Source organism: Callithrix jacchus, chromosome 8 (genome assembly GCF_049354715.1).
Source record: "Callithrix jacchus isolate 240 chromosome 8, calJac240_pri, whole genome shotgun sequence".
NCBI lineage: Eukaryota > Metazoa > Chordata > Mammalia > Primates > Cebidae > Callithrix > Callithrix jacchus.
This window is the reverse complement of record NC_133509.1, coordinates 21242974-21270894: the sequence shown is the minus strand read 5'-3', so window position 1 is coordinate 21270894 and position 27921 is coordinate 21242974. Positions and strand designations below refer to the sequence as shown.

At 57.4% G+C, this 27921-nt stretch overlaps 1 protein-coding gene across 3 annotated transcripts; it reads left to right on the top strand.

Moving 5' to 3' along the window:
* Nucleotides 1-283: 283 nt before the first annotated feature.
* On the top strand, nt 284-26203 carry SEMA7A (semaphorin 7A (JohnMiltonHagen blood group)). Of its 3 annotated transcripts, none has more exons than XM_078333157.1 (14): nt 284-539; nt 16302-16453; nt 16946-16987; nt 17263-17355; nt 17548-17632; nt 17777-17887; nt 18505-18644; nt 19246-19430; nt 20277-20385; nt 20482-20680; nt 23550-23677; nt 23851-24005; nt 24191-24252; nt 24556-26203. In XM_078333157.1, the coding sequence occupies exons 2-14, from the start codon at nt 16445-16447 to the stop codon at nt 24915-24917; spliced, it is 1680 nt and encodes a 559-aa protein (XP_078189283.1). In that variant the 5' UTR covers nt 284-539; nt 16302-16444; the 3' UTR covers nt 24918-26203.
* The last annotated feature ends 1718 nt before the right edge of the window (nt 26204-27921 follow it).

Genomic DNA, 27921 nt, shown 5'->3' with positions numbered 1-27921 from the left:
TTATGGGGTGCGTGGAGTGGAACTGAGGCCCAGAGAGGGGATAGGGCCTGCCATTCCTGGCAGAAGACCACAAGTCTGGCTTGTCCGCAGCCGGGTTCTCCCTGTGGAGTTGCCCGGGAGCGGGTGGCTAAGGTTCCCCCAGAAGCTCCGCTCTAGCTCTGGAAAGCCAGGAAGGCGAAAAAAGGCTGTGAGGAGCCGAGGAGGGGCGGGGGAGGGGCGGGGTGGGGTCAGCGCTGGCTCCGCCTCCTGGCGCTTGGGTCTGCCTGCGGCCGGGCGCTGGCTCAGTCTCGGCTGATTGCTGCTGTCGCTCCCGGGGCCGCGGGATGACGCCTCCTCCGCCCGCCGCCCCCAGCGCACCGCGCTCCCGCGTCCCTGGCCCACCGGCTCGGTCCGGGCTCCTGCTGCGGCTACTGCTTCTGCTCTGGGCAGCTGCCGCCTCCGCCCAAGGCCACCCGAGGAGCGGACCCCGCATCTTCGCGGTCTGGAAAGGTAGGCGGCGCCGCGCGGTGGGTCGGGCACGGGATCGGACGCTGCGCAGGGTGGGTATGGAGTGTACTGCACCGGGAGGGAGTGCATGCGTGCGGCTCTGCGGGTCCCGGGCTGTCCCCGTGCTGTCCCCGCGTGGAGCGTGGGGGTTTGGGTGAGTGTGTGTGTGTGTGTGTGTGTGTGTGTGCGCGCTGGCACGCTAGAGCCGGCTGTAAAGCTGCGGCGAGCTAGCTGCGGGGGCCGGAGCCCAGGCTAAGTCGCTCCAAGTCTCTGGCAGCTGGGAGCCGCAACGCCCGGGCGCCAGGGGAGGGGGCGGGCCCCTCTCTCGGCCCCAAGCCACTCTGGGTCCTCTGGCGTGGGGGCTTTGGCCCAGGACCCTTTCCCCACCCGGGACCCCAACCTCGGTCCCCTCCTCTTGACCTGTGGGCTCTGCTGGCGCACGGGGCGCAGGCTGGGCCGGTGAAGGGGGTGCAGACCCTTTGCCGCCGCTGTCGCCGCCGCTGCGCTTCGGCAGCGGGAACAAAGACCCCGCCGCCTGCCCCCGCCCCTGCCCCGGCCCGGAGCGAGGGCCAGACAAGGGGGTGGGCACCCTGCGGCGAGGCAGTGGGATGTGGTGCGGTGCAGGAGGGGGGGCTTGGGGTACCGGGGCGCTGCCTCTGCAATGCCGGGACCGGCCGCTCCCCCCTTGCCCGAACGTGGCAGTTGTCACCAGAAATTGGCTCCAGTGTTGGGGGTCAGTGCCCATTGGGTGGGGCACGGCCGTTAGGACCCCCAGGTGGTGGATCTCGAGCGGGGGTGCAGCCTTTAGGCCAGAGTACATATGAGAAGCTGGGGGACTGGAGTCTCCCCCAGGGCACCTCAGTTTAGACACTGTACTATGGGATAGAAAGCCAGCTAGGCGGGGGTTTGAGGCTTTCTGCCACGAGGAACTGATCTCCCCTCCCCTGCATTGCACACAAATGCCTCCCCGCCCCCAGGCCGACTCGGCTCTGTCCCCAAATTTGACATCTCTGCGGCCCCCCTGTGGTGGTGGTAGGGGACTCGCTGTGGGGGCTGGGGGACTGGTCGGGTCTGGCCCCACCGGGAGCCTTTTGATGCCTTTGGCAGTTTGCAGGGATTGCGGGAGTCTGAGCATTATCTGGGGCAGGTATTATTAGCAGAGGGGAAAAAAACCACACACAAAACGAGTGGCCAGAACTGCCGCAGTCGCTGAGGAAATGTGACTTGCCCAAGGTCACTGAGCAGTGTGGGAGCTCAGGTGCAGGCAGGGGCTCTGATCTGCCACCGGACCAGTCTGGGTTCTGGGTTAGGGAGAGGAGAAGGAAGTAAATGGTTCTGGGACAATGAATGAGATGCTCTGGGGACCAGCTCCGGCTGTGCAGCCTGAGGTGCTCCTGTAGGGAGCCGAGCAGCACTGCTGGAGCTTTGCCCGGGGTGCATGGAGGAGGCCCACACACCACTCTGCCTTCCCAGCTCCAGCCCAGGCTTCCTTTACCCTCCCAGCAGCTTTGCCTTACCTCACTACCCTTGGCTGTCTTGGACATCATAGCGTATGGGCACTCTGGGGGGGACAAATGGCCATGTCTGAGTGTTCTGGAATCTTTCCCTGCATCAAATCCCTTGCATTTTGGCTCTGTGTGCCTGTCCCACAGTCTTCCCGTGACCCCCCACCCCACCTCACTTAATGCATACCCACTTTTTAGCGCTTAATGCACACATCCCATCCTGGGCACTTAGTTCAGCAGCCTGAGGCTGCTCGAAGTCCTCTTACCCACTTTTCAAAGCTCCCAGCCCAGCTCCATGCCCTGCCTCCCCTGCCTGCAGTTCACTGCTGTAGCCACACTGGCTGTGCCCTCTGCTTAGTAATGCACTATTGAGCCCCACTGGCCGGGGGTCTGCCAGACGCTTACCAGTCTTGTCTAACGACAGCCTGTGGTCTCCTTCACCAGTGCCAGGTGCCCCACTGGCCAGACAGGCCCTGCCATTCACCTGCCCCCCACCCCCAGGGCCACCAGCTGGTGATGGTGTGCCCGACTGACAGCTGCCTCCTGCCTCCTGTGGGGTGACACATGGCAATCGGACAGGAATGGGCTTGGGTAGGACAAACCCAGGAATAGGGTAAGGGGGGGGTCTTGCTGGAAGCCTAGAGCTCTGTCTACCAGTGGGTGGGGGGGGGTATGGTGGTGTCCAGGAATGACAAAATCAGGGATGGTGGTGGTTCTGGAGCCATTTCTCTATGAGGCATAGATTGGGATTTTAGTTTTGAGTCAGGACAGCTGTGGGGACTGGAATAGGTATGGAAAGTTCTTTATTTTCTGCTGCTTGAATCCCCAAGTTCTAGGGAAAGATTAAAGCAGGGAACTCTGAAAGGGGCCAGCCTGCACTGATCAGAGAGGTTGCTGCCTCTGCAGCCTGACAAAAGTCCGGCACAGTGTAGCTCAGGCCAGGGAGATGGATGGGCCATCATGTACCTGCTGGGTGTCCTTGAGCTCCGCACCTGTCTTTGACCCTTAGAGTTTACCAGAGCAAGAAAGACCCTGGGGGTTGTCCCCCAAGGGCTGTCACTGCCACATGGGCCGGTCAAGGTTGTGCATGTGTGGTCCTCATCTTCCTGCAAGCAGGGACTGGAAGGGAATAGATTGTAGGTGAGGGCTGGGACTTAGCAGAAGGTTGGCATGCCTGTGTAAGCTGTGTACCCCTCCGCCATTTCATCAGCTGTTGGAGGAGTTAGAGAAGGCTTGGAAGGTCCTGAACCCCAAGGTCAGCTGTGAGCCAGCCTGTCCATGGGGAAACAGTCACATCCTCAGTCTTGACGTGCCTGGCTGGTTCTGCCCTCCCTCTCTTTTGTCCAAATAAACAACGGGATGTTATTGTTGACTTGGTGGCTGCTGGGGAGCCATTCTGGGGCTGCTCCCCAGGGCAGGAGATTGTTGTTACCTCCTCCACAGGATGAGGTCACATCTGGGGCTCCCCAAGCATCAGCATTTCCAGTGGAAATCCTTGCCCCCTTGGGGGCTTAGATATGTTTATCACTTTCAAGGTGAACTCCCTATGCAGAGCGTCATGGAGCGGGGACAATTCCTCAGAGGAGAGGGGGAGTTTCCTAAGCCAAGAGAGATGCTTGGTGAGGTCACCAGGAGCTTCCTACCAAGCTCTGTGACCCCTCTGTCCTGGATAGTGCAGATTCAGAGAGCAGGTCTGGTGGAATGGATGCTGGCACAGGCCCAAGGATGGCTGTGGTAGAGGGAAGGAGTTGGGAGGTCGGAGCCTGGTTCAGGCTGTGACCTAATTGGCTCTGTGACTCTGGGCAAGTCTTTGTCTTTTACTGAATGTCAGTTTCCCCCAGTGCCCAAAGAGGGTAGCAGAAGGGGGCTCATCCTCTTCTGAGATCTAATGTCGTAGGATTTCTGATCTAATGTCTCCCATCTCTGGAATGGGAGGGGCTGGGCAGAGTCTGTGGTGGCTGGTTTAAGTCTTAGATTTCGAGAAATCTGGAGGGGAAATTGAAACCTGGGAAGTCAGGGGAAACCCTTAAGTTTAGTGTTCTTTCCTATCTTTTTCTTTCATGGGCCAAAGGCTGAGGATCAGTTGAAGGAAATGGCTCATTAACTTGTGGCCTCAAGGGTGGACATACTCATTCAGCAAACATTTGCTGGGGCCAACCTTGTACTGGTCTTGGGGCTGAGCTGGGATCCAATGATGAGGAACAAGATGATTCTGTGCCCGTGTAGACTTCTCAGTGTAGATGGAGAGGGACAGATAAACCTTCAGGTACAGCAGAATGCATAACAGAGGGCAGCTGTGGGCACTGAGGAGATGCCTAACCCAATTTTCCCAATCAGGGAGGGCTTCCTGGAATAGGTAGCAAGCCAAAATGGCAGGAGGAGTGAGTCAGCTGGGGGAGGGAAGGAACCGGAGGAAGCACCCCACTTAACAGGATTTTTAAACAGAATAACTTAAAGCTAGGACCACAGAGAGGAGAGAAGCCATGCGAGGGGCCCCCAATAGGGAGGCGTTGAGTCTGACTGGACCTGGGGGCTCCTGCAAGAAACTTGTCCAGCTGGGCATAGGTGAGGGGACACCTGTCATCCTGTGGCTGTCCCAGCAGTGGGGAGGAAGTCCACATCCACTGGAGAAGGGCCTCCAGTGCTGGTAAGGCCATAGCCCCATCACAGCTCCCTGGTGGGAGGCTGGGGCTAGGTCCAGGGAAACCAAGGCTTTCCCCATTGACTTCTGACCGCAGAGCAGTCTCCAGGTGAGAAGTTCTGTCCTTCAACTCTGTCTCCTCCTGCTCTTCCTCTGCAGAGACAGAAGAAGTGCGGAGATAGAGGGGGACAGTGGGGGTATCGGTGGATATCACTATCTGGGCTGAGGGTGGGGCCCTGGGGGTAGCAGGGAAAGCTGGGCTCTGTTTTTTGAGGAGGGCCAGGCAAGGTGAAATGTGAAGCTCAGCCCAGGGGTTCGGTCTGGCAGCTCACGGCGGGCAGTAGTGGGAGTGGATAGGCCACTAGCTGACGACCTGTCCACCCCCAGCCCCACACGGCTCTGTCACAAGAGACTGCCTGCACTTCCCCTGCTTTGATTGGCAGCTCTGGGTTTGAAAGTTTCTGTTTTCTTGATTTCCTCTTTTGGCCCAGCCTGGCTGCTCCAGGAGCCTTCCTTCGTCCATGGTTGGTGGGGGAATGGGCCCTTAACCTGCCCTGCCTTCAGAAGAGCCAGGGTTCCTAGCCTTGCAGGGAGGGCCAGCCACCAGGTGTATGGCCAGCTGTCCTGTCCTTAGGGAGCCAGGCAGGCCAGAAAGAAAGCAGGGGGATGGAGGGCTGCCTTGTTGGACCACTTCCCTAGCCAGCTCAGCCGCAAGGGACTGTCCCCTCCCTGGCCCTGGCCCTGGCCTTGTTATCTCTCCAGGACTGTGCCCAGCCCCCCCCCCCCCGAGGACCTTTGTCCCTATGCTGTACCCTATCTGGAACACACGGCACATAACTGCTGCCTTCCCCAGGCCCTGCATAGTGGTCTGGCCCCACTGCCTCCGGGACTCCCGCTGTTCTTCCCTCACCGATCCCTGGCTCCCCCGCTCTCTCTGCACCCCACTAACCCTCCTCCTCCTTTCTGCCCTGAAAGGAGGCTGCTGATTCTTTCTCAGTTCCTCTGAGGAACCTTCTTGGTTGACCCCAACCCACACAGCCTGACAGTACAGAGCTTAGGATGTCAGAAAACAAATGTCAGAGATGGCCGGGCCAGTGGCTCACGCCTGTAATCCCGATGCACTTTGGGAGGCTGAGGCAGGCGGATCACCTGAGGTCAGGAGTTCGAGACCAGCCTGGCCAACACGGCGAAACCCATCTCTACAAAAAAGTACAAAAATTAGCCAGGCATAGTGGCGGGTGCCTGTAATCCCAGCTACTCAGGAGGCTGAGGCAGGAGAATTGCTTGAACCTGGGAGGCGGAGGTTGCAGTGAGCCAAGATCTCACCACTGCACTCCAGCCTGGGCGACAGAGCAAGACAGACTTAGGTGCAGGTCTGGGAGGAACTCTTAGACTGTCCACAGCCTCCCTCTCTGGGGCAGTGTGTGAAGACTCTGTCTCAAAAAAAAAAAAAAAAAGAAGTGTCAGAGATCAGCTGGGCCAGCCAAACATTCCACAGATGGGGAAACTGAGGCTCAGAGATGACAGGGACTGACCCAAGGTTACCCGATGAGACAGGCAGAGCTGGGACCCGGGCTGAGTCTTCTGAGCTCCTGCTTCTACCCGGCTCTCAGCCTGTTTCCAGCTGTCTGTCTGCCTTTATACTTTGTTCCGTGCTGGGGGCTCCTTGAGTGCCTTTCCTCCTCGGCCAGCTTAGCTGGGCCCAGACTCTTCCTGCCCCAGCGCTGTCTGCTCCTAGGAGCCACACCAGCCATGAGTGTTCTCTCTTGAGGACCTTGGATTCGGACCAGTTCCATATACCTCTTCTGGTCTTGCCTCAGGTGGGCTGGGCCTCGGGTCCCGAGGACAGGTTGATCTGTGTCTCGGCTAATCTGGTTTTAACTGTCATGACAGCCCGGGATTAGGCTGATCCTGCCAAGCCTTCTGCACCCCATGCTTCCAAACAGGGGCTCGGGCTCTGTGCCAGCACCCCCGGGTGACCCCTCATCATGGAGGGCAGCCAACCTAGGTCTGTGTTCAGCTCCTCTGGTGAAGAGGCAGGAAGAGAAGCCCTGGGTTTGCCCTTTGGGACCCCCCACATTCCTGGAGAGGTGGGTCTTCTGCCTGTGAAGTAGGGTGGACCCCTACTGGGGAGGTCAGGAATGACCTGCAGATGTAGCCTGGGACTGTGACAGGAGTTGAGAGCAGGAAAGGTCAGTGTGGGATGGTGCAATCAAAAGAGGCTTGCTGGGGGAGGAGGAGGAGCCAGGCTAGAGCTAGGGGTAGGGGTATGGGGTAGGGGCAGAGTGTAGCACAGAAAGCTATTCATATTGTTTGTACAAAGACTCACACCTGTAATCTCAGCACTTTGGGAGGCCAAGGCAGGTGGATCATTTGAGGTCAAGAGTTCAAGATCAATCTGGCCAACATGGTGAAACCTCATCTCTACTAAAAATACAAAAAAATTAGCTGGGTATGGTGGCACATGCCTGTAGGCACAGCTACTTGGAATGCTGAGGCAGAGCTCTGGCCCAGCCTGTTGAGGAAGGAAGGTCACTGTGATGACCTCTGCACCCCATTGGTGGCCCAGGAACCTGTTCTGAGATGTCTGTCCCTCTGGCGTGGGAGTTTGGCCTGCCCCAGTCCTGCCTCTCCACGCTGTCCGAGCTGCTCCCTGGCAATGGAAGATGACAGAGCAAGAGGAGGCCTGGTCCTCACCTTCAGGACCCTAAAGGCCAGGTGAGACTCCATCAGACAGCGTGATCTGAGTGAAGACGGTGGGGCCAGATGGTTTGTGGTACAAGGTTGAGGCGGCAGGCAGTGAGGTCTGGAGCAGTCTGGAACACTTCCTGGATCCAAGGGATTTAGCTAGACCTTCAAGGACAGGTAAGATCCATGTGCACAGAGAGAAGGGAAAAGTCAACCCAGGGAAGGGAGAACAGGAGCAAGTGCGGAGATGGGAATCAACCACTGCAGAGCTGTGCAGAGACGAGGTGTGCCATGACCGCCCTGCCCTGGGCTGTTGCGCCCTGCTTGGATGGGCAGTTGGGAGCCATAGTGGGTCCTTGAGCTGAGGAGTGGAGGTGAGTGTTTTGGCCAGGGCTGGCTGGCTCACTGCAGCCTCCGCCTCTCAGGTTCAAGCAGTTCTCTTGCGCCAGCCTCCCAAGTAGCTGGGACTACAGGCATCTGCCACCATGCCTGGCGGGTGAGCACACTGCCCTTCATTGTGGTCAGCTTCAGACCACACAGTACTTTTTTTTTTTTTTTTTTTTTAGAGACAGGATCTCACTCTGTCTCTCAGGCTGGAGTGCAGTGGTGCGATCATAGCTCTCTGCAGCCTCGAACTCCTGGACATAAGTGATCCTTCTGCCTCGGCCTCCTGAAGGAGGATAACAGGCATGAGCCACGGTGCCTGACCCCACAGAGTACCTTACGTTCTGAGCAGAGATCTTGAGAGACTCATCTTAATTAGTCACTCAGGGCCAGGGCCCCACGCCATACCCCAAGAAGACTCCTGCCCCACTGTTGTAACTTAGGGTCTTTAAGATGGAGAGCACCCCTTCAATGATTAAGAGACAGGTGGAAATGAAGATTCTGTTACTAACAGGTCCTGAGAGGTACTTGGCATACCTGAGGCCAGACACAGATGGAAGTCAGGGAGCATGTGCACGGTGCGGGGATCCACGGGCCACCATCTTTATGGGGTCCAAGGTGTTATTCAAACAAGTTTTCTACAGGGAGTTTGTTTGGGCTTTTTGTTGTTGTTTTTTGGAGTCCAAGTCTTGCTCTGTCACTCAGGCTGGAGTGCAGTAGTGCAGTCTTGGCTCACTGCAGCCTCCGCCTCTCAGGTTCAAGCAGTTCTCTTGCGCCAGCCTCCCAAGTAGCTGGGACTACAGACATCTGCCACCATGCCTGGCTAATTTTTTTGCAATTTTAACAGACATGGGGTTTTACTGTATTGGATAGGCTGGTCTCGAATGCCTGACCTCAAATGATCTGCCCGCCTTGGCCTCCCAAAGTGCTGGGATTACAGGCGTGAGCCACCGTGCTTGGCCTCCATCGGGAGTTTGAATTAGTGGGTTTGCCCAGGAGATCATGTTAAGACAGTCACTGGCCTTTCTGCACAGCCCATGCGGGCTCTGGGGTCAGCGGGACCAGTCAAGTGGGCTGTATGTAGCTGTCCCATAGGGAGGCAGTCACCAGGACACCACTGTCTGAGGTAGATATTTGGATTGGGCACATGGAGGAACTGGGAGGAGGCGGGAGCTGGAAACGGTGTCAAGGTTGACCACTTCTGGTATAAAAAAGCCCACCTTCTATTCAAAACGGATGCCAGGGCAACATCAAAGTATAGGAATTCATTCACCTGGGCCTGCACAGCCAGGCTCACTTGCACACACTGTCTTCAGGGTGTTATGGGTGGAGGTCAGGCCTTCATTGGTCAAGTAGCCTCTGACTGGGCTTCACCCTCTATGGGCCTTGGTCTCCTCATCTGTCAGGGAAGGGCTGGCCTGGAAGCCTCCAAGGGCCCATCTCCGGAATACAATGTTATAAGCACAGATTCTAGAGTCAGCTTGCCTGAGTATGAACCTCTGCTCCACCCCTTACTTAGCTGTGTGGTGCTGGGTAAGTTACTCAGCTTCTGTGTCTCACAGTCCTCATCTGTAAAATGGGGATACTAAAATAACTTACTTCATGAGAGTTCAGTGACGGTTAAGTGAGTTAGTATAGCTCAAAATCACTTTGAACAGTGCTTGGCACATAGTAAATGCGACGGAAGGGTTGAGTGGTAGGGGCATCATCATCGTCGTCATAATCTTCCTCCTCTTGCTCTGGCATCTCTGGTTTCTGATGGAATGCAGCTCTGGCAGCCCAGCCCCTGCCAGCTCTCCCTAATGGGCCTTGCTGGCTGGCTGCCCTTGCTAGGTCTCTCCTGCTGGTTCAGGCTAAGGCTAAGACTGGGGAACCTTCTGTTTCTCCAGTCTTGCACCTACCTCCCTCCCTCCACTTGGGGTGGTGTAGCCATGCTCTGCCCTCTCCCCCACCCCTGCCCTGGCTCTGGGCCCAAGGGCTGGCCCTGAACGGCAACCCATTGTCTTCTTTGCAGGAGCCACCAGCTGACTTTGGCCCCACTCTGGGGCTTTTGAAACCTGCTGGGCTGGAGAACAGGTGGAAGGTGGACAGGACATGGTGTTTGTCCCGGGCTTCTGGCCTTCCCTGGGCTTGGACTCAGGGCCTCCTACCCACTCCAGCTGGGCTTCAGGGCCAGCCTTCCTTCCCTGAGTCCTGGAACCCTGCTCAGCACAGCCCGTCACCAAGGGGCTTGCTTTCCACACTGTCCTTTCTCCCCAGGACTTTGCCCCAACCGGTCTCCCCAGGAGCCAAAGCTTCTGGTCTTTTGAGCACAGTGGTGCTGTGGGAAGAGCATCCAGACCTTGGTGGCTTGGAAGGGCATTAGTTTTCCTGTTTGTAAAATGGCAGCACACATCCTTGCCCTGCCTTCTTTGCAGGGTGGCTGGGGGTTTGGTGGGCTGGTCAGTGGAGGCAGATGAGAATGTTAGTTTCTTCTGCTGCCTCCACTTCCAGAAAGCTGTCTGACTTCTCCGGCACTCAGAGAGTCACACTTTCCCAAAAAGACCCATGGACTTAACCCTGATCGTTTTTTCTTTTCTTCTTTTTTTTTTGAGATAGAGTCTGCTCTGTCGCCCAGGCTGGAGTGCAATGGCGTGATCTTGGCTCACTGCAGCCTCCACTTCTTGGGTTCAAGTGATTCTCCTGCCTCAGCCTCCCAAGTAGCTGGGATTACAGGCACATGCCACCATGCCTGACTAATATTTGTATTTTTAGTAGAGATGGGGTTTCACCAGGCTGGTCTCGAACTCCTGACCTTGTGATCTGCCCACCTTGACCTCCCAAAATGCTGGGATTACAGGCGTGAGCCACCTCTCCCAGCCCAACCCAACCCTGATTGTTTTGTGAGTTGTTCCAAGAATCCTGGTGGGTTTTAAAACGAAGGCCCAAGCAAGTACCAGCACCCCACCCCGACTCCCACCCAGCCAATCCAGAGGAGGAAAATGAACGCAGGAAGGCCCCGCCCCAATCATCATCACAGCCAGCACTCTACTCATCCTCCTCCTCCCTTCTGCCCATCAAAGAGATAATGAGGCTTCTTGGAGCCAGGGCTGAGCCACACGTGAGATAAACACCCCTCCCACCCACAGCTGACCTTGGTGGGTGGGAGGATAATTCCCTTTGGCCCAGCACACAACTCACTGTTCTCATGGCTGATAAAGAAGTTACTTCTCCCTCCTTCGTGAGCTGAGTACTGTCTGGAGGCCCCACCACCTGCCCCAGCACACAGGCCCTGCCCCTGCCAGGCAGCTAGCTAATCTATAACCTAACCCTGCCTTAGTGTTGCCAGGACCCACCTGTGACCATGACCTATCCTTAGCACCAAGCCAGTGCCACCCTGGAAACCAGGCTTCTGAAACTCTCTTCCTGGCCATATCAGGAGAGATAGAAACATTTGTTCCTGTGTTCCCACCCCTAGTGGAAGGGTTTCCTCTACCACTCTGACAGTGCAGCACCTACACTTCCACCATTAGTCACTCCTTTGCATTTAAGGCTTTGATCACTAAAGGCCCCTGGAGATCAGGGCCTCACCTGGAAGGTGGGTGGGCGGGTGATTCCCTTGAGTTATCAGGTTAGTGACTCGGCACCTAGTGAGCAGGAGAGGGAAGGGTAGGGAGCTGGGATGATTCAGGGAAATAGGGAGAGGCTGAATACACAGCTTTTTGCAAATCAGAGGCTCTCCAGGAAGCCCAGGATGTGATCCTGGAGAGAAGCAGCTGGGTACCAGAAACCTGGAGCTTCCCTGGCTCCAAGGACACAGATGTCCTTGGCCAATGGTCCAGCCTCTCTGGCCTCCATGCCCTTCAGTTCAATGACTGTTCAGATCCCCTCCCTTCCACTCTGACATGTGGATGTGGGATTCCAAAAGGTGGAGAGGCTGCAGGCTAATTCCTGGGCACCATGTGGGCCTTCCCTCTACTCTCTTTGCCAAGTACATAGTTGGATGAGGGGGTGAGGTAGGCCTGGCAGTGCCTACCGTGGGAGGAGGCTCCTGCCAGATGTGCTGGCTCTCCAACCTGAGGTCAGCTGCTTTCTGCTCATTGGCTCAGGGCCTCCCTGACTGCCTGACTTAGGCATGCTCTGTGGGGGGTATCCACATTCCTGCCATTTTCAAAGCCTGTTCTCTGCCCATTCATTCTCAAAGGGCTCCTTGAGGTTAGTATTCAAGGCCTACTGGGTCAGTGGGTCAGGTTGCAAGGCTGGCTTTGCCAGACCAGAGCACGGGACCCAGCCCCTTCACAGACAACAGCACCCCCCCCGCCCTCCCTGGAGCTGCCCTCCTCTCTCACAAACATGAGTATGGGGACAGTGGGCCGACGGTGACACAGTGAATGACAAGAGGAAGCATACTCCACCAGGCAGGCCTGCTTTAGGAAACGCGCCCCAGAGGCCCAGGCTTGCCCAGTCAGTCAGCTGCTGGGAGTGTGATGGGGGTAGGGGCCCCAAGGAGTCAGGCTCCTTTCTTTCCAGTGGGATCAGAGCCCCGTGAGCACCCAGGCCTGTGTCTGGCAGAGGTTATCTCCTACAACCCAGCCATCCTTGCAGCCCTCTTGTCTGGCTTGAGCTGGGCCTTGCTGGCCCTGCCACCATGAGGAATGGGACTCGGGGGAACCATGGAGTCCAGCTGAGTATGGGGCATCCTGAATGTGCCTTCCTGGTCCAGTGGGAGTGAGGATTGGCTGGGAATCACATGGGGTTGGGGGTGGGTTGTCTCACGCTTGGCCTGCCTCTGGGCTCTGCCCTCCCCGTGTGTCCCTAGCCCCCTCCCCTGCCTGAACCCCTGGTTATTCTGGGAGCTTTTAGCTACCACTTAGTCAGCCACTAATGCGTCAGGCTGGGAGTGAGGGGGGAGACACGGTGCCAGACGGTGCTCCTTTTAGACAAGCAGGATGGAAAGCAGGGGGAGCCAGGAGGTGGGGGACGCCGGAGGACCGGGAGGCATTTTCCACTCCTGGCCCTGCTCATGGAGAACAGGCAGCAGGGGAGAGTGATGGGCAGTGGGTCAGTGTGTCCTTGGACCCACTGCATCTTCCCTCCCCCATCACACGTGGGCCTCAGCTCACCTTCCCCATTCTTCTCTCATTCGGACTCTGCCAGGCTGTAGCGCATGGCCTCTGTCCCCTGTACACCCAGCTTCCCCACCTCTGCTCAGGCTGTTTCCCCTGCCTGGCGTTCTCTCCCCACCTGTTCTGGGCCCATTCAGCTTTTATCTACCTCCCCTCTCCCTTTGGGTTCATAAAGCAGCAAAAAGAAAATGTTCAGGGATATGACATATGCTCCCTTGGCCTGACCTTTTTAGGGATAGCCCCTGGCCCCGCTCAGCCCCTGCCTTGACAGAGGCTACCAGCCTGTCCCCGCCCCGGCCCAGCTCTCTCCCTGCTGATCTGGTGGGGCCGCAGATCCTGGCCCCTGATGGCTTGGTGCTGCCTTCACTTCCAGGCAGCCCTCCTGCCCCTGAACCCCCAGCCCCCGCTCCTGCCAACCTGAACAAAGCCTCCTTTCATGTATTCATCGAGCTGCTGCCGCTCGACACTTCCTGGGCACAATCAGGCCTTTTGAGGGCCTCGGGCGGTGCGGGAGCCCAGGCTGGGGCTGGGGCACAGAATGGGCCAAGGCCTTGTCCTGGGGCTGAGCTGGTGTAATTCCCCCTAGCCCATAGGCATCACCAAGCACAGAACTGGGAGGGGCAGTAATCTTGGGGTCATGGGAGGCTGGGCTCCTGTTCGTTTTTCTGCAAAATGGGATGAATAGTCCCTGCCTCCCTCCACCCTGGCCATTGCCGCTAGGATTTGAAGGGAACTGGGCTCAGGCTTGCAGATCTGGATGAGATTGTCCTGGCCCTAGTGCCGCAGCTCCTACCCAGCAGCCAGCAGCCAGCAGCCCTCACCTTCCCTTCATGTCTTCAGCAGATACTTTGTGGGCAGCCCTGGAGCCCATGCTAAGACAGTCTTGCCAGAGAGCTGTGGAAGCGTTCTGCAGTGTGGCTGTCTGACCCCTCAGATGTCTTCCCAGAGTAGGTCCAGGCCACCCCTGCAGACCTTGCTCTTCAGGACCCAGCCATGCCTCTGCCGTCAGCTCCCCAGGGCAGGACTGCTTTCCTCTTCTCTTCAGCAGCCCCACAATCCCTAGACAAGGGCCCTCCAGGGTCCCGTCTAGTGCCTCTCTCCTTTTGAATAGTTGTACCTTGGCCTTGCTGGCCCCCTCGGAGACATGGGCCTGTGGCCCTGGTGCAGGTGTCGCGCTAAGGTGACTGATGGAGGTGGCTAGCACAGTCTGATGGATGGGGCTTTTCTGCCTGATCCCCCAGGGGCTATGGATCTCAGGTCCTAGCCCAGCATCTCCAGAGACAGACATGCACACCTTTTCCTGGCCGCCAGGCTGGCTACTGGGGGATGGGAGGGGAGCAGGCAGGGAACTGGGGCTGCAGACTGTCTGGATCCTGGGCTGGGCCGTGGGGGATGATAGCTGCGGCTTGGGCTGTGGGTAAAAGGGGAGCCACAGCCCCCTGGAAGCTGAGTCAGGAAGATCGTGTGTCTGTGGGCAGCTGACCCCAGCACTCTAATTTTATCCCAGGAAGCGAGGGGAAGCAGGGCAGCACTAAAGACCTGATGGTTTTCCCTCCCACAGAACTACCAGTACCTCCCAGCCCCTGCTCTGCACATCTGGGGCCTCCAGGCAGGGCGTCTTGGGGGCCAGGAAGGGCTGACATCTCCAGAGCTGTTCAGTTGGGCTATTTTTGATGTGCACGTGAAGAGCACGCCACCCAAGGACAGTGAGCTCAGCACTTCTCTCTGGCCAGTCTTGCTCCTGGGATTCTCCAACCTGGGACAAGCCAATCTGTCCTGCCTGCTGGGGTGCTGCTGTGACCTTGGCATGTCTCCCAGGGAACCTCAGCATTCTCCTCTGAGCCAGTGAGCCAGGCCACAGTAGAGGGAAAGAAGGATCACTTTTGGGGATGACCTGGCCATGAAGGGATGTATCTTTTTTTTTTTCTTGAGGAGTCTTGCTCTGTTGCTGAGGCTGCATTGCAGTGGCGTAATCTCGGCTCCCTGCAACCTTCACCTGGGTTCAAGTGATTCTCCTGTCTCAGCCTCCTGAGTAGCTGGGATTACAGGTGCGCACCAACCTGCACATCTAACTTTTTGTCTTTTTAGTAGAAATGGGGTTTCACCATGTTGACCAGGCTGATCTCAGACTCCTGACCTCGTGATCCTCCCACCTCGGCTTCCCAAAGTGCTGGGACTGCAGGTGTGAGCCACCCGCCCAGCCGAAGGAATGTATCTTAAGGAATGAAGGTGTGGGCTCACAGTGTGTGGTCCAGCTGTTCCTTGCCCCCATTAAATGCAGAATTGGTAGGGATGGCTCCAGTGGGAGTGAGAGGGCTTGGGAGCAGAGTTGAGGCAATGGTAGTTCTTTTAGCTCAGAGCTGGAGCTCGGGTGTCATTGCCAAGCTGGCTGCCCCAGAGTTTTCTGCAGCTGAAAAAATAGTGGTCAGACCCAGTTCCTGGGTGAGGCCCCAGGCTGGTCAGAGGTGGGAAGATACTGGCTGTGGCTGATTGCTGGGGGCCCAGCCGCAGGCCGTCCCATTCCTATAATTTACTCCTGCAACCAGGACAGCCTCCGCAGTGTCACCGGAGATGAGACACCTCCCCAGAGGCAGTGGCTGCAGTTAGTTCCTTTTTTGGGCAAAATTTTCCCAGTCAGCCTTTCTGCTGAAAGGCCCAGGCTGGGCTCCATGGAGGTCCTTCTGTCCCAGAGTTGCTGGGGAGTGAGAGCTGATCTTCAGCCCCAGGAGAATTAGCATCTCCATGGGTGAAACTGGGACCAAGTGGGCTATGCTGCAGAGTCCAGATTGGTAGGCAGAAGCATAGGCTCAAGGTATGCTACTGACCTGCTTCTGTGTGCCCTCCCTTGACCTCTGTGTTCCCATCTGTGAAATGGGAGGGAGTAGATATTGATATTCCTTTTTTTCTCAGGTCTAGTGCTCACTAAGGGGCCGGGGATGGGCCAGGAGGGGTTGGAGAGGGATTGCCAAAGGAGGAGAAGGGATTCTGAGCATTGTGATTGCTGGGAACCTGAACTCCAAGGGGGAATGCTTGGAGGCCCTGCTGCCTGCTGAAAGGCCTAGAGGGAGGGAGTCGCTTGCTCAGTCATAGGGCAGCAGAGAGCCTCCCAGAGCATAGCCGAGGAGCCCAGCGCCTCAAGAGTGTTGTGTGCCAGAGGAGGGGGTCCGTTGCCCCCAGAGGCCCCTAAACCCTGCCCGACTCTGAGGTCATACCTACTGTGAAGGAAGGAGAGGCTGCCACACCAGGGGAGGGGCCGTGCTGTGGGTGAGGATAGCCGGTTGCTGGAGCCTACCAGAGGATCTCTTACTTCTCCTGTCCTTGGCTCTCTGAGTCTGGGTGCCACCCAGCCCAGAGCTTGTCTGAGGCCTTGCCAGGACCCTGAGCACCAGGCACTGGTTGTCAAGTAGGTTCCAGCATGCCATGTGGAGGGGATCCAGAATCTTCTCTCTGGGGGCCTGGCTTCAATGTTTCCACTCATTGCCTCCTCCTCAGGCCATGCAGGGCAGGACCAGGTGGACTTCGGCCAGACCGAGCTGCACACGGTGCTTTTCCATGAGCCAGGCAGCTCCTCCGTGTGGGTGGGAGGACGCGGCAAGGTCTACCTCTTTGATTTCCCCGAGGACCAGAACGCATCTATGCGGACGGTGAGCCTCTCTTCCCCCAACTCCCCATCTCTCTTATCTCCCCTCTGGCCCTGGTGAGGGGCCTCAGGGAATTTGAGGGAGCTGGTATCTCTTCCTAAACTGCCCCCACCTCCATGTCCTATAAATGGCTCCTGGGGGAGGCTCCCTAAAGGTAGTCCAGATTGGAGTGGGGAGCCGGGGCGGTGTGGAGAGAAACAGGAGCTAATGGGCCTGGCTAGCTGGGCAGCACTGCCGCAGAAAGCCCAGGCTGGATGCTGGGCCCCAGAACCCATGGCTGGTTTTCTGAACTCTCTGGGCTTCCACTCTGGATATGAGACCCAGCAGCCTGTGTGACCTCGGGTAGGTTGCTCACCCTCTCAGAGCCCCAGTTGCTCATCTGTCAAATGAGAGTAATGGTCACTTCCTCCGGAGCTGATCCTGAGGCTGCATGGAAAGCATTTCGGGGACATCTCACCCCGGCAGAGTGAACTAATTCTTCTCCCCTTCCCCCAGATGAACATCAGCGCCACAAAGGGGTCCTGTCTGGATAAGCGGGTGAGTGGGGGAGGGTGAATGGGGGGTGGGGTCTGAGCCCCTTGGTAAAGGAAGGAAGCATGGCCCTGCCCCTTCTGATGGGGAGATGTGGTCCTCTGTGCTTAGGGATGGCGCCAGCTGCACCCACGCTGGGCTGTCCTGGGAGGCTGTCACCTATGCTCAGCCCTTCTGAAACCTTCTTCCCCAGTCCTGGGGGTCCTGGGGGTCCTTGTGCTAGGTCTGCCAGGGCCTCCCAGCAACCAACTTTTCTCCTCTCTTCTCTCTTCCCTGGGCAGGACTGCGAGAACTATATCACTCTCCTGGAGAGGCGGGGTGAGGGGCTGCTGGCCTGTGGCACCAACGCCCGGCACCCCAGCTGCTGGAACCTGGTAAGAAGGCTACTCCCCATGTGCCTAATCAGCTTGCCTTTTACTGGGTGGGCTTCTGCCCCTCATGGTGGGAAGGAGATGGTGAGACTCCAAGCCTGGCCTCACCCTGGGAGGATGGGGCTCCTGGCCCAGAAACTGGCCATCATGGGGGCAATGGCTATGGGATTACATGACTCTCTGGATCTCCCCCAGGTGAATGGCACTGTGGTGCCACTTGGCGAGATGAGAGGCTATGCCCCCTTCAGCCCGGAAGAGAACTCCCTGGTTCTGTTTGAAGGTAGGGCAGTGCTGGAGCAGGCACCCCAGCGGTGAGCTTCTGAACTGGGCTGGGAGAGGCATGGTAGGCTCCTTGTCCAGTGCTGGGAGGAGGGACTTCCAGGAGCTGCCTGTTCTTACTCATGCCCCCTGCCACCATCCCCAGGGGACGAGGTGTATTCCACCATCCGGAAGCAGGAATACAATGGGAAGATCCCTCGGTTCCGCCGCATCAAGGGGGAGACTGAGCTGTACACCAGCGATACAGTCATGCAGAGTGAGTCAGGCTCTGGCTGGGCTGAGGGTGGATGAGGGGGTGTGAGCACCTAGGGTGGCAGATGGGATTTTGATGTCTCTGGGAGGACTCGCTGAGGGCTGCTGGGGCCATATGGGAATGCAGGACCTTGGTACAGGCCTGAGGAGTTAGGGTTGACTGGGAGCAGAGGAACAGACAAGGTGTGGCAGTGGGATGGGCCCCAGCCCTCTTTGAGGAACACAAACAGAGGGAGCTCCAGACCCAGAGCAGGGTCCCCAGGAGCCAAAGTTTATCCTCTGCTGAGTTCCCATGGAGGTAGCCCCCCACTCCCTCCTCATTAGGGCTCTGCCAATTGGACAGAAGTGACATAGGGGCCCCCGGGGACCTTCCCCCAGTCCCCACGCATGAAGTCATTGCTCCTGGGTCGATGACATCATTGTAGGAGGGGGGCCAAACAGGTGTGGGGTGGAGGTGCAGGGTTTAGGGCCCTTGGGGTGCCGGACCTGATGTTCTATGTCCTATTCCAGGTCTGCTTTGCCATGGTTTGTGCAGACCTGAAGGTGGGAGGAGAGTGTGCATGTGTGGGGTTGGGGTGGACTCCCGGGCTAGCTTCCAGCCTTTGCCTCTGTCCCTGGCAGACCCACAGTTCATCAAAGCCACCATCGTGCACCAAGACCAGGCCTACGATGACAAGATCTACTACTTCTTCCGAGAGGACAATCCTGACAAGAATCCTGAGGCTCCTCTGAACGTGTCCCGTGTGGCTCAGCTATGCAGGGTGAGCAGGGGCGTGCGGGCTGCTGGCTTCATGTCTGCATGTGTGAATAGGCCTGAGTGAGGACGAGTTCTGCGTGCCTGTGTGCATGCAGGAGTTGTGTGGATGTATGAGTGGGTCTGTGTCTGGGATTGTGGGAGTAGCTGTGTGTGCATGGAACATCATGTGTCTATGTGTGGGTAAAGATGGTGAGTTCCTGTGCACGTATAATGGTGTGCGAGCATGTGTGAATGTGATGGTGTGTGTCTTTTGCCTGTGTAAATGTGCTGTGCCACGTGCTCTCCTTCTCTCCTTTCTCCTCTCCATCTGTGTGAGTTGGTAAATGTGTGTCTGAGTCTGTCTGCTCTGCAGGGACCTGGCACTCTCACCTGTCCTGACCATGGGCACTGTTGGCCCTGGGCTCTGGGTCAGCCAGGCCTGCTGGCTGGAGTCTCATCTGGAGACCTGGCCTGAGTCCTGGGGCACCCCTGACAGGACCCAGCCCCTCACAGCCTGCCTTCTTCCTCTGGGCACATGTGCTGGCATTGCTGGCAGTGGTTTCCTGGGGTGCACGGAGAAGCCCGGGCAGGTGCTGAGGGGCTTCTTCTCCCCTCTGCCCTTCCAGGGGGACCAGGGCGGGGAGAGTTCACTGTCGGTCTCCAAGTGGAACACTTTTCTGAAAGCCATGCTGGTATGCAGTGACGCTGCCACCAACAAGAACTTCAACAGGCTGCAGGACGTCTTCCTGCTCCCCGACCCCAGCGGCCAGTGGAGGGACACCAGGGTCTACGGCGTTTTCTCCAACCCCTGGTGGGTGGCCCTCGTCCTGGGGCTGGGGCTGGCACCGGTTCCGTGTCCAGTAGGGACAGGAGGCCCTGGGCCCTGCTGAGGGCCTGCCTGGTGTGGCACGAGCAGGGTCTGCAGGCTCAAGAGGTGGGGCTGTTGCTGGGTGTGGGGTGGGGGACAGCCAGAGTGATGTGTGTACTGTTGTGTGAGTGAGGCTGCACTCATGGGTGTGTGTGCATGGCCTATATGCACACTCATGACTGCACTTGTGCCTGTGTGTCCCAATACCTGTGTGGGCCTTGAGTGGACACTGCGCCCGGAAGGAAGCTACTGAAGCGTCTCTTGGGGAGCTGGGTGCTATCACACCTGCTCAGGCACTGCCTGCGCCTGATAATTCACACTTCTTAATCACTCTCATTGATTGAAAACAAGGCAGGCAAAAGTGTTGGGTGTGCGTGGGGAGAGTTGGGGGACAGAGCAGAAGAAGCCAAGACCCTGCTCTGTGGCTCCTGGGTGGGTGGAGCCCCCCAGACTGGAAGGGTTTGGGGGTCTGGCCTTCTGGGGTGTCAGCATCCCATAGCCTGTGCCCAGGGAGGGTTAGAGAGCTGCTCAGCTCATGTTGGGATTCAGCCCAGCCTGGGGTTGGGTAGAGCAGATGGCCTCTAGACTCAGTGATTCTGTGACAGGACTCGAGGCTGTGGCTTTAGATTGCAGCAGAAAGGAATTAGGGTGAACTCCCTCTCTCCTTCCTCCTCTCCATGCTTCCCTCCTTTCAGTGGTGTTTGGGAGCTCAGTGCCAGGCACAGGGCTGGCAGGGGTGGGAGGGTGGGTTCTGGGCCCCCCATTGAACTGGTTTCCGTGTCACTGCAGGAACTACTCAGCCGTGTGCGTGTATTCCCTCGGTGATATTGACAAGGTCTTCCGCACCTCCTCACTCAAGGGCTACTACTCAAGCCTTCCCAACCCTCGGCCTGGCAAGGTGAGCGTGACACCAGCCGGGGCCCAGGCCCAGCCAGCCCTCCTCTTCCCTCCCCTCCCACCACCCCACTGACCTGTGCCTGCTCTCCTTGCCCAGTGCCTCTCATACCAGAAGCCGATACCCACAGAGACCTTCCAGGTGGCTGACCGTCACCCAGAGGTGTCGCAGAGGGTGGAGCCCATGGGGCCTCTGAAGACGCCATTGTTCCACTCTAAACACCACTACCAGAAAGTAGTCGTCCACCGCATGCAGGCCAGCCACGGGGACACCTTTCACGTGCTTTACCTAACTACAGGTGAGAGGCTGCCCCGGGACCCTCAGTTTGCTTTGTAAAAATGGGCACGGGAGGGGTAAGGAATAATGTTAACATCTGATTGGATCTTTACACATGGAAGGAAGAATTGAGTGACTGGAGTTGACATGGGTTAATGTGTGTTAGTGTGGAAGAGTCAGGCAGGGAGAGCTTCCTGGAGGAGGTGGGGGCAAGAGAGAAAGGGGGATGGGAGAAAAGTAAGCATTGGGATTTGGAGGCAGAAATCCAGAGTCTGAGCAAAGCCAGGTCCACCTTTGGTCCAGATGTCTGACTCAGGGAAGAAGATGGTAGGAAGAGATGTGGTAAATGAGGAGGGAGTCAGGCCCTGTGCCTGAACCACAGGGATCTTGGCCTCCACCAGGCAGAAGGAGGGAGTCAGGCCCTCCTCCTCTCTTTGAGATTGTGCAGGTGAGAGGAAACATTTGAGGAGTTGGTGGGACACAAATTAGGCACAAGGAAGGAGTTCCAGATGGCAGAGGCTTTGGCGTCTCACAGAGGATGATGGCAGCTTCTCCTCTTCCCTGGAGCAGGCTGCCCTGGGGGGAGCTGGGTGGAATTCCTGGGAGATGCTCCTGTATTCTGGAAAGCCACCGGACACGGAGGAGCCAGCCCTGAGTTGGGTTTGTGGCAGCTTCCCATCCCAGCTGCCTTCCTTGAAACTGGAAAGGGCCTCTAGCACCTCTGGGGCCATACAGTTCAGGTGCAGGCACCCACCCTCAGTTGTCACATTCCCCATGTGATTTCCTGTTGTTACTTCACCTTGGGACTATTTCAGCTTTGGTGACCTTGTAGGAAACTGGAACCCCAGCACCATTGCTTGGCTCCTGGAAGCCTTGGGGAGAGGAATTTCCCACAGAGCAGGGCCTGGGTCCTGAGTCCTGAGTCCCTACCTCTTTACCCCTCTTTCATCACAGCTGCACCCTTGGGCCCTTGTCCTTGCTTGGCTCCAGCAGTGGCTGGCATAGCTGTTGTGGTCAGCCAGGGGATGGCAGGGCCAGGGAGCAGGGGAGGTCACACAGTGTGGGACTGGGAGCAGGAGCTAGGACCAGGAAGGCTGGACTTGGGCCATGGATTCTCCTGGAGACTTGGGAGGTGAGCACACTTGAGTGATTAGGGAAGGTGTCTTGGTTCTCTCTGAGGGCCGTGTAGCCCACACCATTTTGGAGCCTGCAGCATTTGTATTGGGGCTAGATTTAAAAATAGAGCTTTCTGAGTCCTCTGTAGAGAATGGGAGGCTCTCACAACAGGGAGAAGTATTATACCCCTACTGCGTCTGTTCCTGATAATTTTGCTAGGGGGATGCTGTTGCTGGGGCTGGTTTGGAAGGAGGTGCAGGGCAGTATGTCTGTGAAGGCAATGGCTGGGGTGGGGGCTTAGCAGGCCCAAGGAGCATCTGGCCACATCTCAGAGTCCACAGATGAGGATCACAGATGTGCAGAGGAAACGTCCTAGGCAGGTGATTATCTGATTGCTTTTTTGGGGCAGTGATGCCCTGGGAAATTGGGAGGGAGGGAGAAAGGGAGGTAGGCTAGTCTAGAAACTGGGACAGCAGGTGAGGTAGGATTGGGAGGACCAGGGGTCAGGATGCCCATTAGTCCCTACGTGTGAATGGAGAGAGCATTGGTCTAGGAGGCAGGCAGCTCGGTTATAAGAGCTTGAGAACCCTTGATGTAGAATCCAAGGCCAGGCCCTATGGCTCACGCCTATAATCCCAGCACTTTGGGAGGCTGAGGCGGGCGGATCACCTGAGGTTGGGAGTTTGAGACCAGCCTAACCAACATGGAGAAACCCCATCTCAACTAAAAATGCAAAATTAGCTAGGTGTGGTGGCACACACCTGTAATCCCAGGTACTTGGGAAGCTGAGGAAGGAGAATCCCTTGAACCCAGGAGGCAGAGGTTTCAGTGAGCTGAGATGATACCACTGTACTCCAGCCTGGGCAACAAGAGTGAAACTCTGTCTCAAAAAAAAAAAAAAAAACAACATCCAAGATCCTTTTTAGATCTTATAAAATTAAGATATCCCCTAAGACCAAATGCAGTACGGAGTCCTGAATTGGATCCTAGAACAGAAGAAGGACGTTTGTGGAAAAACTAGTGAAATCCAAATAAAGTCTGTAGTTTCGTTAATAGTAATGCACCAATGTCAGTTGCCTAGTTGTGACAAATATACCGTAGTTATGTAAGATGGTAACATTAGGGGGAACTGGAGAAGGGTAGATTGGAGCTCTCTGTACTATCTTTGCAACTTTTCTGGAAATCTAAAATTACTCCAAAATAAAAAAATGTATTTAAAGTATATATATTCCCTAAAGAGTCCAGGAGGCAGGGGAGTTGTAGAAGCTGCTGAGTGGTTGGGCTCTGACCAATTTCGGTTCTGACTTGGTCTCTGCCGCTTGCCAGCTGTGTGACCTTGAGCAAGTGGCTTAGCCTTTCTGAGCCTGATTTCCTGATTTCCTTATCTGTGGGGTGAGGAAGATGACAGGTGCCTCACAGGGCTGTGGAGGGTTAGATGAGGTGATGCGTGGACAGAAGCTGCACTGTCCTTGCGGGTGTGGGGCTCCTGTCTCTGTTCTTCCCGCCACAGCTTCCCGCATAGCCTTGGGCATGTTGGGAGCCATATCCAGGGACCCCTAGATCTCCCAGGATGGCCTTTCTGGACTAGCCTTGGAAGCTTCTGGGCTGCCCTCGGGCTCCCACATTCCTCCCCAGTCACGTTCTCCTCACCCTGCCTATCCAGTCCTGTGACCCTCGCCTGAGCCGGGACTTCCCACCTCTCCCCAGGCTAGAGGGAGGCTGCCCTGCTCCACAGTGGGGCTCCCGCCCACTGACCCTCTGCACACCACCCACAGACAAGGGTACCATCCACAAGGTGGTCGAGCCAAGGGAGCGGGAGCGTGGCCTCGTCTTCAACGTCGTGGAGATCCAGCCCTTCCACCGCGCGGCTGCCATCCAGACCATGTCGCTGGATGCTGACCGGGTAAGCCTCCCCCCACCACATCCCATGGGCTATGCAGTGACCACAGCTGAGGACAGGGCTCCTTTGCATGTGATTTGTGGTTCTTTAAAGAGCCTCTAGGCCTTAGGGCCTGGGCGCTTAGGATTGAATGTGGAGTGGGGCCCGGGCCTGACCCAGTCCTGCTGTCCTTCCAGAGGAAGCTGTATGTGAGCTCCCAGTGGGAGGTGAGCCAAGTGCCCCTGGACCTGTGTGAGGTCTATGGTGGGGGCTGCCATGGCTGCCTCATGTCCCGAGACCCCTACTGCGGCTGGGACCAGGACCGCTGCGTCTCCATCTACAGAGCCCCGTGGTACGTTGGCTGGGATCCGTTGTCCCTGGGAGGAGGTAGGCGTGGGAGTGGGGGAGGTGTTGACGGGCTGGAGGAGGTGTCGGTACTGGGCCTTTCTGGTGGGCCCCTCCTCTCGGCTGGAGCTGCACTGGGGTGAAAACAGGCGGGCCAAGTCTGCTGAGCCTCTTTCATCCTTGTCACTCCAGGCCAGTGCTGCAGTCCATTAATCCAGCCGAGCCACACAAGGAGTGCCCCAACCCAAAACCAGGTACCTGATCTGGCCCTGTGGTGACTGTGGTCCATGAGGGGGGTGTGGCCTTGCCCTGATTGTCCCGGTCTTCAGGAGACATGGCCTTGTCCTGTGGGCCCCAGGCACATGAAGCAGGTTACAGTCCTGCGAGGGAGCCCTCTTGGTGGGGTGAGGGAGACAAGAGAACAAAGGAGGAAGCTGAGGGGGTTCCCCACGTTCATTCAGAAGCCCTGTCCTGGGATCCCAGTCCATGGGGAGGGCACATCCGACCCTGTGCGCGCTTGGCCCCTCCTCACGGCTGCTTTCCCGCTGCCTCCCCAGACAAGGCCCCACTGCAAAAGGTTTCCCTGGCCCCGAACTCTCGCTACTACCTGAGCTGCCCCATGGAATCCCGCCACGCCACCTACTCCTGGCGCCACAAGGAGAACGTGGAGCAGAGCTGCGAACCTGGTCACCAGAGCCCCAACTGCATCCTGTTCATTGAGAACCTCACGGCCCAGCAGTACGGCCACTACTTCTGTGAGGCCCAGGAGGGCTCCTACTTCCGCGAGGCTCAGCACTGGCAGCTGCTACCCGAGGACGACATCATGGCTGAGCACCTGCTGGGCTGCGCCCATGCCCTGGCCACCTCCCTCTGGCTGGGGGTCCTGCCCACACTCACTCTCGGCTATCTGGTCCACTAGGGCCTCCCGGGGCTGGGCATCCCTCAGACGTCTGCAGCCCAGGGCACTAGAACGTCTCACACTCAGAGCTGGCTGGCCTGGGAGCTCCTTGACTACTGATTCTTCCAGGGGACAGAATAACCCAGTGGAGGATGCCAGGCCTGGAGAGGTCCAGCCACAGGTGACTGCTGGGCCCCAGGTGGCACACTGGCAGTGAGGGGCTGAGCATGAGGGCACCGACTGTGAAGCTGGGGCATCAATGACCCAAGACTTTATCTTCTGGAAAGTATTTTTCAGAGACTCCTCAAACTTGACTAAATGCATGGGTCGGGGAGTGGGTTTGGAAAGGGGAGCTGGGACCCCATCTCTGGACTCTTGGTGCCCACGTTGCCTCCTTCCTCTCCCTCTCCCGTAGCTGGATGGCTGGTGTTCCTGAAGACCCGGGGCTACCCTCTGCCCAGCCCTGTCCTCTGCAGCTCCCTCTCTGGCCCCGAGTCCCACAGGACAGCCACCTTGCATGTTTATTGAAGGATGTTTGCTTTCCGGACGGAAGGACGGAAAAAGCTCTATTTTTATGTTAGGCTTATTTCATGTATAGCTACTTCTGACTGCATCTGTTTGAAAATACCAAAACTACATGCTGGGGGGGGGGTGGGGGTGGGAAAGGGAGGGGCTGGGAAGGGATGGGTTGGGGAGGGGGGTGATCCCAGTCTGAGGCTCCTGAGGACAGGATAAGAGTCTGGAGACGGACGGGTGTGGGTTCTTGGAGAGTGGCATGAGCTGGCTCTGCCCTGGGAGCCCGGTCTGAGGGGGGACGTGGTTGGAGCCCCCAGTGTTGGGGGTGGTTATGGCGGGGGGAGGGAGACAGGGGAGAATGAAGGAGAAAACTGAGCCCTAGATTTGCCGTGTTCATTTAGAAGGAGGAGCCGGGTCCTCAGGGGGAGGTTCCAGGACTCTGCCCTTGGCGTTGAGGGTTGGGGGGCGGGGGTCTCCTCCCTTCCCCTCAGCCCCCTTCCCCAGGGGCTGTGCTTCCATGCTTCTAGCCTCCCACCTTTGCTCAGGACATGTTATAACTTAGGCTAAACTGTGAAAATTCCCGTGAGGATGGCCTGGGCCGAGCTCTCCAGGCAGCGGCCCTGCCCCCAGCCCTGTCCATCCATTTCAGGGGGAGCTGGGCCCTTCTCCGGCTGTGTCTAGCCACCCAGGGCAGGGCCTGGGGCTGGCGGCCTCCCAGCTTTGGCCCCTGTACGTCTTCTCAATGCACTTTAATAATGTAACATATTACTAATAAACAAGCTATTTATTTACCTGTGCCTGTTCCTTGCTTACAAAGCTGTCCCAGTCTGTCCCGGGTTGAGGGTGGGGCTCCTGTGTATTACTCGCCACCCCCTGGCCATGTGAGCATCACATGCACTCTCAAGTGTCCTGGTTAGAGCCCAGGAATGAGCTCAGCAGGGCTCTAGCTAGTGAGAGGCACGAATGGGGACCTGAACCCATGATTCCTGAGCAGCGTGCTGCCTGCCCGAGCCTTGATCCCAGATCCCCGATAGCTCCTGCACCCCTTTTCCCCATTCCCAGCCTCCATCTCCCACTGCTTCTCCTGGGAAGCCTGGCCTGGGCCATGCCAGGAACAGCCTCAGGCCTCCCTAGCTTCAAGGGGCAGTTCTGGAGGGAAAGCCGATCAAATGCAGCACTGTGGGATGCTGTGGCCTTGACTGTGTGTGCAGGAGGCTGGTGCCTTCTCAGGGGATGAGGGAATAGGATTTGCTCCAGGCAGGGTAGGGGTCCGGGTGAGGGTTAGAGAGTAGGGAGGGACCTGAGGGCAGGGTTTATGAATGATGAAGTGAGATTTGAGTTGTAGAAACTCAGAGCTCTCTCCAAGATCAAGTAAATAGGTTTTAGAACACATAAGCTTGTGCCAGAAGGAGCCTCTGAGGCTGGGTGGGAGGATGGAGGGGAGTTAGGAGGCTGTCCGGTGGCTGGTAGAGGTCAGGATGAGGGCAGTGGCTCTGGGATGTAGGGCAGGGACAATAGGGGGAACTGCAGATGTCCAGATGTCCCCCAGAGGCCTCACCTCCCCCTTGTTCCCTTCTCTTTGTCCCCTGTTCCTGGAGGCAAGGACCTAGGCCTTTGGAATCTGCTAGGCATTTTTCCTGAGCAGTGACTGCTGGAGGGGCCCATGGCAGACTTGGGGCAGTCCCCTCTATCTGAGCCTAGCTTCTGGATGGCTCTGGCGGACCCCACAGGACTGGAATTGCCTCCACCCGCGGTGCTCCCTCCTGCTCCAGTTTGCTCTACGCTCTCATAGCCAGCCCATTCCTGAGGATTCTCCCCATTCTTTTCTCCCCCAACACTCAGCATTTCCCAGGGGCACCAAGGCCTCAGCAGGTGCATGGGACAAGGGTCTTTGGGAGTTCGGGGGACACAGAAGAACCCTGGGCACCTGGAGGCAGAGACCTGGGGCTGCTGTCACCATTCGCAGTCCTGGGCAGATCCTTGCCTTCCCTGAGCCTCATTTCTCTCCTGTGTAGAAGGCAGGGCTGGGCCTGGGTCTCTGCGGATCCCTTTCCTGCACATCTTGTCTGCCCTGGTCTGTCTGTATTCCAGCGCACAGCCAAGCATGGGCAGCAGGACAGGGGCCTCACGGGCTTCCGCTCAGCAAGCTCATCCTGGCAAAGCAAAGGATGGGAGTGAATTCTAGCCCCAAGAGGGCTGAGTGGTGAGTGGAGAAAGTATGAGGCAGCCTTGGTCCCTCCTTGGGTGCTGGTGGTCTCCAGTGAGTTCCCTGCCCTCTCTGGGCCTCAGCAGCACCCCTTTTTCCTTCAGAGATGCTTTTGGTGCTCTGATGGCTCCATGGCAGAGGATTTGAGTGATGGAACCCACTCCTTTGTCTCTGTGGAGGCACCAGGAGAGGCTGGGCTGGGAGTAAAGCCATGTGCATTAAGGCATGAAATGAGCCCGTGTAAATTCCATGTAAATGAGCCAGCAGAGAGGAGGCCAGCCAGGCACAAGCCTCCTGCCCTGT

What these genes read in the sequence shown, in the direction of transcription:
- SEMA7A (XM_078333157.1), top strand. An exon ending in CTCCCTGGTTCTGTTTGAAG is followed by an intron (nt 17,633 to 17,776) that starts GTAGGGCAGTGC and finishes CACCATCCCCAG; the next exon opens with GGGACGAGGTGTATTCCACC. An exon ending in GTGCCCCAACCCAAAACCAG is followed by an intron (nt 24,253 to 24,555) that starts GTACCTGATCTG and finishes CTGCCTCCCCAG; the next exon opens with ACAAGGCCCCACTGCAAAAG.